General features: G+C 45.6%; 1 protein-coding gene across 1 annotated transcript; it reads right to left on the reverse strand.

The window, feature by feature from the left end:
* Positions 1-1,208: 1,208 nt before the first annotated feature.
* On the reverse strand, positions 1,209-2,055 carry LOC147974970 (uncharacterized). The gene is made up of 2 exons (XM_087519581.1): positions 1,735-2,055; positions 1,209-1,469 (listed from the first exon to the last, which is right to left on the reverse strand). The coding sequence occupies exons 1-2, from the start codon at positions 2,053-2,055 to the stop codon at positions 1,209-1,211; spliced, it is 582 nt and encodes a 193-aa protein (XP_087375707.1).
* Positions 2,056-9,803: the final 7,748 nt, after the last annotated feature.

Genomic DNA, 9,803 nt, shown 5'->3' on the forward strand with positions numbered 1-9,803 from the left:
ACTAAAGAAGAACAGAAGAGGAACATGTTAAAGAACAGAAGAGGAAGCATATTTTGCATGTCTGCATGCAAGTCGCGTGACTTTTGTCATTTGGGCCAGTCGACCATTTCAGGCTGTTGGATGAAGATCCTACGTCTCCTAACCCTTCATCTTCCTCGTCTTTGATTCTTCCCATACATAACACTGCACGGGTCGTCGGCCGAACCATCGACCCCCATCGCCTGTGTTCCTCCGCCACCCCTACCCCCGCTCCCACCCACGTCAAGTTTTATTCGTTCGGCGAGGCCCCACCACCGCCCCCCACAACCACCGTCCCCACCCGAGCCCCTTCCTTCGCACCGGCGAACTCCGGCGAGCTCTAAAAAATCGGCTGGCCCAATTTTGAAATTTAGTCTAATGTCATTTAACTAGTGTGGAATATAAAGGGGAAAACCATAAGCATTGCGAGTATAGTGTTGAGCGTGCCATGGTGGATCTGAAGGTGCAAACCGGACAAAGGCAACTTCGCAACCAATGTTCGCTTTCAACTAGCAAGTAAGTGATGGACAAGAAATCAGAGTAAAGCAGTGGCGATCTATTTTCTTGCTGTGATAAATAAGTTGAGCAGATACAAAAAGAGTACCACCTCTGGTGCGGTGCCGTGTATGCATCTGCTGAGAATTTGATGGTGCTGCGGTAGCGATGGTTGTCGGCGGCGTGGAAGCAGATCTACACTACTAGAGAAAACCTTACTAGTGGCACTGGTTTTTTACGTAGCGGTAGCATGGGCACCCGTGCTACTGCTAGGGTGCTACAGCTATTATTTAGCAGTAGCGCGTTTCTAAACAAGCGTTGTAGCTAAAATACTTAGTAGTAGCGCCTCTTTCTCCACCAATGCTACTACTATCATCAGATAGTAGTAGCGCCCTATTTTATCCCCATGCTACAACTAGGTAAATAGAAATAAAAAATAAAAAAGGAGTCAGATGCAATATTCATGGAAATCAAGACAAGTCCAATGCAAATAAACTAAGTTCACAGAACCATCTCACAAGCATTAACGACAATACCACATTTAATTTAACCACACAATCTCAAAAACTCATATATAGTAGTCAACAATGCATGGATAGATCATAGTTGATAAGTCCACTAGGTAGTCATACTAGCATATATATGGTTCAGCAGCCACACGCATGCATGGATAGATCTCAAAAGCATATGTGGTTCTAGATGATATCGATGACGACCATCATCCTCAAGCATGGGCGGTGGGTGTTCCTGATAGTAATTAGGATTGTATGTCCAACATGAAGATTCTTGCTGACAAGGAAGCTCTTCCACCCAACATAGTTGAAGTGTGTGCGACCGTCCGTGTCCACGCCATACGCACAAGTGGTGACGGAGCCCCTCGCTGTAAGGCGTATTCCAGCAGAGCCTTCTTCATCAGGCTTGATACCACAACTATCAGATAGGCTCTGTGGCAATTTCTGAATAAGAAAAACATATCAATTAATAAGTAGCCTCACACATTCTACACTATCAAAAGACAGTACTACATTTCTACACTAAGTGTAAGAATAAAGCATATATATCATCGGATTCACTAAGCATATATATCATCAGATTCACTAAGCATATAGATCATCGGATTTACTAAGCATATAAGATTCACTAAGCATATATATCATCGGACTCTACATTAAGTATAACAATAAAGCATATCATCAAATTACTACAGTAAATGCAACATACCATGATATGCCGATCGACCATGGTACTTGTCAGGCGGGTCACGAATGGCACCCCGACGAAGTCAGCACGTGGCGGAATGATGTCCCATAGGTTGCACACCTCCTCCTCGCTCAACCTCATTCTTTGAGCAACGATGGCTTCACCAAGTGGGTCATCATCATCCTCATCATCCTCATCATCTTCATCATCTTCTGCTTTCTTGACATAAATCACAGCCAACTTGGGTCTTTCTGCTCTAAAGGAGAAGCTGGTCAACTCACCACCGGTGATACGCATGTGGGCGATGAAACGGACCCATCCGTCTCCTCCCACCTGCGTCATATTTCATCCTTTCTCGACCTCCATAGTGTAGGGGCCCCAGGAGCCTCAAAGGTCACAGAGTCTCTGGTCAGCTTGTTGAATTCTGACCTCACATTGCATGGGACAATCTGTGTGCAAAAGGCAAAATGATATATACACGATGCATTAATGCCAATAACACTAAAAACAAAATAGTGGTTACTAGTTTCATCTAATTTATTACCGCCACATGAAGAAAACTCGACTGGTAGTAGATGCCGGACAGTGTGCCAGTTGCAAGGCTGCTGGCGCACCTTGACTTGCACCGTCGGCATGATGGTGGTGGTGGTGGCGTCATTTCCCTAAAGCAATATGATTAGAGGATTAACAACCCAAAAATTAAACATAAAGTTTTCAATACACACATCAGGTTTTTAATAATATACACATCATAGAGAATACACATGAGGTTCACATGGCAAGAAAAATAACAACTAAATTGTAGTTCAGTTTAGACAATAACCTAATAGAGATCATGTAACCCAAACAGAACATAATAACCCAAATAGAGCCTGATATAGAATTCACAAGTGGGTGAAAATGTAACCAACATTTTCTACTACAAAATATAAGCACCAGACTAAGAGGTAATACAAGGGAAGAACAATCGCACACACAGATAAAAGATAGCATCAACGTATCCTAATTAACACAACAAAGTCAGTTTTATCATTCAAGAAAACAGAGACATGAGACAGATCAGTTAGCATTTTTTTCGAAATGGGTGTTAGCATATATTCAAATGCACACCATAACAACTTGGCAATTTGAGCATCACCACATACAAACACTCTCTTCAACCTGAAAGAGTATCAAATCAAGCATTGATTTTTCCATGAAACCACATAATAGTGAGGGCTTCTTGGTCATATCTTTATATGCATCAACAAAGAAGCTAGTGGATCAAATTCACACATAGGGTAGCTCATCACGAGGATACAAACATTTAGACCTTTAAGAAGAACTGGCACAATCAACATCATTGAGATGAAAGGAGGAGCATTCACGACATAACCTAGTGTCAGGAAAGAACCCCTCTCTAAACCCTAGAACACTAGGCACCGCCGCCGCTGCCACTGCTCTAGGGACAGCAGCCAAGAATTGAAACCCAAGTTTCAATTATATGTGCTAAACTGCTAATCAAGAATTGAGACCCAAGTTTTGGTGAGCAACAAAAAGCCTCTACTTGTCTCACCTAACCCCTCTCTCTATTCTCTCCCCAATCACACGAGGAAACAAGACTGGAACACGTCGCGTCGAAGCGCGGAGTCACCGTGCAATCCCTCAATCCCTTTCCCCGAAATCCCAAAACATGGCGAGCCGCCGCGGCGAATCGATTGGAGCCTAGCTAGTGGTGGCGCGCGCAAGGAGGAGGAGATCAAGGGGGACTTACGGGGCTGGAGCGTCGGAGGAGGCGAGAGGCGACCACGCATGGTGGCGGTGCACGGCGCCGTCGACGGGGGTGAGGCGGCCGGGGAGGAACCCTAACCGCGGCGACATCGTCGGGTGGAGGGGATCGATTGTCATAGTGAGGGGGTGCGGGGGGCGCTCGGGCAGGTTTTCTTTTCCCCTAGTAGTAGCGCTAGGTAGAGGCCGACGCTACTGCTAAGCCCACCAGCTGTAGCGCCCGTTCGAAACAAACGCTACAGGTAAGTGGGCCACCGTTTTTGCCCTGCGGCCCATGTAACAGCAGCGCGGCCCAAGCTAACAAACGTTGTTGTTATTTAATAGTAGTAGCGTGTTTTCTACCCAGCAGCTACTGGTAAATACCAGTAGCGTGGGGTCAAAAACAGGCGCTACTGGTAAACTTCTACCTATAAGCATTTTCCTAGTAGTGCTATGAGGGTAGATGGTGGCAGCGGGGCGTGGTGGACGAGACGGTCGTAGGAGCGGCGCCGACAAGGTGGACGACGGCGGGGATGAAGCGAGAGGACAGGATGCAAGGATCCCTATCTGAAGCCGTGGATGAGAGAGGTCGATCTCTTGTAATTGATGACGGTGTCGGGGTATCAGCTCTGGCATGGTGGAGGAGGACGGCGGTGGATGGGGTGGCGGACAGAGGAGGCTGGGGTGCAGAGGGTGTTTTGGCGCCCACGGAGTACGAATGGGGAAATGGAGGGAGAGAGGAAGGGGAAGGGGGAACCATGTCTTCAGGGCGCGCTTGTCTCAAATGCCAGGAAATTTACAAACTTAGCCCCCATTTAAAATTTCCTACATCACAGCAATATTAGTCAGTTGGGTATAGGACGGTAATCTCGCATACACCGAATATTTGCCGACGAGAGTTTGTTTTTGGCACCCACCATGTATGAATCGGGGAGGGAGTTGATTTCGGCCGAGGAGGCATTATGTTTTGGCACCCACCATGTATGAATCCGGGTGAGAGGTGGTTATGTCACGTTTGAGTGAAATTACAAACCTACCCCTATTGAAACCTATAGAAATCAAGCCGATAGGCTTTGCGTGTCAGGGATAGGCAGTAATTTCCATCTCACAAATTTTGGTTTCGGGCGGTTACTACAACTTTCCCCGCTTCGTTCAATTTTTTGCAGAGCAAGAGTGCACGTTTACCGTGCCAACTCAATTTGAATCCAGTTTGTATTCTATTCTTGTTCTGGTAGGATCCATTTGCGATTGGAATAAAATTCTATATACATCATTTTTATATATACTTTCAAAAGCACAACACCCTTTATACATAAATTTGGTTTACAAATGGCATGATCTTAGATTCATAAGGTTGTATCCATCTTAATTTGGATTTCCAAATATTTGAAACCACTTTATGTTGAAAGCCAATGTATGCATTCCTCGCTAACTGTCTCCAATTAATGTGTGTTTCATGCGGGGTTTTTTACTTCTCAAACATGTGTAATGTGTTTCACACACGCAACATATAGTGTGATCCCGTTTAGACATTAATTGCATATAAATCATGTGTTGTCTCTAAGTAAAGAATCTATGGATCACTAATATTGATAAACTATATAACATTACACGTGTCCCCAAATTCAAATGAATATGCATGTTTCATACACCAATTTGCGTTATGATATTATCGATGTCATGATCTCCAGTTTAAATATTTGAATCCCCTTTAATCCAGATATTCGTCTCATATAGCTATCACTCATGCTTATATAGGAGTATCTCTCTAGACCTATATGTGTTCATCATCTTTCGGGTATCTCTCGTGCTACCTGTATGTTGACAATGATCTTTTATCTTCGCAATACACTGGCGGTACTCTCTCCCTCAACCTTCATCACTCTATCTCTCTCTAAGTATATCTCGCTCCCTGCTATGTGTCTCTAACTATGATTTTCCATGTGAAATCTCTTTCTCTCACACAAACACAAACTTCGTCTCCCGGGGTCTCACTTCTCTCTACTATTCCCCTGTGTGCCACTCGCACACCCCCTCTCACACAAAGATGTCTTTCGCTCCTTAGATATGAGAAGCTACAACTCTTCCTCTTAAATATCTCTTTCTCACACACAAACACAAACTCTGTCTCCAAGGGTCTCATATCTCTCCACCATTCTCTTGTATGTCGCTCACACACACTCTCTCGCCTAGAGATATCTTTTGTTCCCTCATATGTCTCTCTAGCTATCACTCTTGTTGTGAAATATCTTTCTCTCTCGCAGACACAAAACTCTGTCTCTCGGGATCTCATTTCTCTCTGATATTTGTTTGTATGTGACTCACATGCACACTCTCTCTATCTCTCTCACACCCACACACATAACTCAGCCTTCTGATCCACTTGACTCCTATCTCTAACACACACTAGCTAGCTAGCATCTTTATCTTTCTATTTATCTATTTCTCCATCAACCTTCTTTCTCGCCCTCACTCTTGCTGCTTCCTATCACGCACACTATATATGGTTCTCTCTACATGCAGTCAAGTGCCCTCCTTTTATCTTTCTCTCACACACACATAACATCACCCTCTGAACCACCCGGCGGTCATCTCCAACACTCAAACTAGCCGATGTCCCTCTATCTAGCATCTCTATCTCTGTATCTATCTGTAGTTTCTCCGTCAACATTTCTTTCTCGCACGCACTATTGCTTCCTATCACCCACACTATATATGTATCTCCATACATGCATTTATAGGTTGGTCTCTTTTGCACAATCGTTGTGTCTCGCTCCCTCTGCTCGCCATAGATGCATGCTCCAGCCCACGCCACTATATCTTAAAGACAAAAACACATGCTCATTATCGAGCCTTCTTCCCTGCACTCTCACATGCATGCATATTGTCATACTGTCTCTCCCATATCATTGATCTTATGACTTATGTCTTCTTTCTTTTATTTCGATCATGCTCGCGCGCACACACACATCCCACGTATACATGTATACCTCTCACACATGCACGTTCAAGGACTCCTATGTCTCCATACATAGTTAATTACCCTCAACCCTAACACCACATCGAATCGATCTCTTCTTGTGTGCACATAACTTCCGCCTGGATGGGTAAAACACACACTCACACTTGACAACCTCCTTCTAGCTACCGCCCCCCCCCTCTCTCACGCTTCCCCTATATCCCCGAAACCAATAAGACCATCCCTTTGTTTAATTCCCGCCTACATGCACCATCGATACATATTAGTCTTCCTCAGTGTCTCTCGAACAAACACGTTCTCTCGATGTTGACTCCTCTCACGCGCACACGCCTTCTCTTCCCTCTCTACGGGCCTTTTCTCTCTCACACCCCCTCATTGGTGGCCCCTGTCATACACTATGATGAAGCCACACACACTTAAATTACATCTGCCACCGAGGACCTCGCGTCACACACACACACCCCACCCCACCCCCCACACACACACTAAGACTCCATCTCACACACACATGCTCTAGGGCGGAGCATTGTTCCTACCACCCTTCGTCCAACCTTACCCGTATGATAAGCAATCACCTTAATTTACTTGTATAACATGGACAAATTCCACTTTACTTTAGTAGTTAGCAAACTTATCATCTCTACTCTTATAAAAAACGAGTTGGTGATGATGGTGTACCTGCATCTTGTAATATAGACCGTCCGATCTATATCTGACGGATAGAAAGCAAACTATGACAATTTTACAAAAGATACCCGCACCTCTCTCCACATTTACAGACAAGGCCTTGCCTCGTTCATCATCCTTATCTCCCACAACCTCATTGCTGAGCAATTAAAAAAGGAAGTCTTTGGAGCAATCTAGCATGGTGGCCGCTGCCACCTGCCGGCGTCGTCCATCCCCATGCCTCCGCCCAGTCCAACCACCAGTCACCACCACGCTCCACTCCTCCTCATCCTATCTCTCATCTTTCATTTTTTCGATGAAATTGTCGAGATACCAGTTTTCCGATAAAATTCTCGAGATATCATTAGTTTTTACACATGGGATTACTCTTGCATGGGTCAATCACAACAGGTGTTCTGTAAAAAAATGCATATTGATGTTCCGTGCAATGCACGAGCATCTTGCTAGTAATTACATAACGGAAATCACGAGCAGGAAGTGACATTTTTTACACAACCACGCTAACATGGAAATCACTAACTAAAGTGTAATACCATTATACTTATATCCTGATGCAAAAGGTTGAGTACATGTCCAAAGAGTAGAGTCGCACACACGCACTCTGTCTCTCAGAATCTCTCACACACACCAGTTACATGACGCCCACTTAAGCAGACAAGTATGTTACAATTTGTGCACCCGTGAGTACACATGATGGTGCGCATTTATTTAAGTCGGACGGCGAACCCAAACAGTAGCTGCATTCATTCCCCTCCAGCCGCCTCTTCTCTGGTCGTCGTAGCCCGGTATCCATGGCCCGGCCGAAGGTAACGACATACGCCATACTCCCGCCGGAGCGGCGCTTAATCTAGAAATTTTAGTGGTCATGCATGCATCTTTTTGTGCTAGCACTCCTATATAAGGGTTGACCGGTCGCTTCCCGCGGACATGCGCAGGCAGTGGAAGAGGAAGGAGAAGGGAAGCGGGCTGTGGAGTAACGTTTTTACCACATTTTCTTAGGAAACTTAGTGCAATAATTGAGTAGTTTTACAAACTACCAGTACTACACCTGAAATGGTTCAAAACCAATACCACCACTATGCCCGCGTCTGACCGCCCTGGCCGACCCAACCCCCCTTCCTTGCCGGCGCGCTGCCTGCGTGAAAAGGTCAGCGTCACCCCGGAACGTCAGTGCCGCATTAATGCCCGGCCAGAGCAGAGGCGGCCTCTCACTAGCGCTAGCTTTGAAGCAGCGCGACGGCCGAGAGAGCGCCGCTTTCCGGTGCATGCGACTGCTTCGTGTCGAGGCTGGCCATAGTTTGGATGAGTCTCCATCGTGGGGAGCCACACTAACTGCGATGATATGGACTCCCGTTGCCCACAGTTATGCATCGTTCCATCTATGAAGAACACGTGGGACTGGCACTACGAGACGGACATGTACCCAGGAGTGGACATACGAACCTGAGTAATGTAGCGCAGTAAGTGAAGTAGAAAGGCACAAATAGTACGAACATGTGTGGCATATAGGCAATTGTCTCTTACTACCACTAAATGTTGTACGTGCACTGCCCAGTGATGTTATGGATTACGTGCCTAAGTACTCCACTACTATTATATTAATTGGAGGCACATATTAGGTTTTATATTTGTTTACGTGTATGCCCCGAGACCTTCCAACTAGATGTCTCTTTCTCTCCAGGTCGCACTTTGTATCGTTCATACCACTAGTATACTACTACGTGTGGTCTCCGACCCAAAAGTGGAGACGCTCTACCACACTGTTCATGTCCCACTCCTTTCGCTGACGTGTGGGACATCCAGCACGTGTCGTGTTTGGCACTCCTTCGTCGTAAGAGTTGAAACGCTAGCATTCATCAGAAATAAAAAATAAATATAAATCAGCAGTGATACTATACCACGTGGTTTCCTTGCTCCTCGATATTGGAAAGAATACTTCCGTTCGCCAACATGTGGGACGTCGACCATCCTGGTCCACTTGCCATGCCCGCAGAACTCCAAGGGAGAGTCACCCGGTCGTCGCGCCGCAGTAATTACTAATGAGCCATCAAATCACAGGCCCAACCTTTCCCATTGTGAAGTTTCTCAGACGAAGGAACCATCATGACTTCGGTGAATTCCGCTTCTTGAAGAAAACTACTGTACCAGCAGTACTGCTAGCTACAGTAGTTACTCCAGCAGAGGCCTCCTTTGGTTCATAGGATAGGAATTTTATAGGAATATGAAATTCATAGGAAGTGAGATGACATGCATCGCAATTCCTATAGAGAAAGAGATGCCATTTGATGCATATGATAGGGATTTTTTCCATTGAGTCTAGGATAATGTACTGGTAATTTGCTCTAAAAATTATAGTAGTAACTAGTAGTACTGGTACATGCTCGTAATTAATTAAACAAACGTACGGGCGACACAGACACACACTAACTACTAGTACTACTACTTCTCACATGCTGGCCAGACGCCGTCGTTCTCCTTCCCAGCTTTGTCGGCGACACCCCACCGTGCTTGGATCTCCGTCGACCTTTCCGCAGCAGTGCGTGCGTCCACTTCTTTCTTGCGGCGACGAGCCTCTCTTTTCTTGAGTGCTTTCTGACTTTTCTGCTCCCTCTGTGCACCTTTGGCCGCCTCTTGCTCTACCGCCCATTCGGCCTTGGCAGCTTCAAATTCCACCCAC

This window comes from Triticum urartu, chromosome 4A (assembly GCF_056163025.1).
Source record: "Triticum urartu cultivar PI428250 chromosome 4A, HENAU_Tu73, whole genome shotgun sequence".
Taxonomy (NCBI): domain Eukaryota; kingdom Viridiplantae; phylum Streptophyta; class Magnoliopsida; order Poales; family Poaceae; genus Triticum; species Triticum urartu.

What these genes read in the sequence shown, in the direction of transcription:
- LOC147974970 (XM_087519581.1), bottom strand. Translation starts at nt 2,055, where the DNA reads ATGACGCAGGTGGGAGGAGACGGATGGGTCCGTTTCATCGCCCACATG. An exon ending in TGGTCGATCGGCATATCATG is followed by an intron (nt 1,470 to 1,734) that starts GTATGTTGCATT and finishes TTTCTTATTCAG; the next exon opens with AAATTGCCACAGAGCCTATC.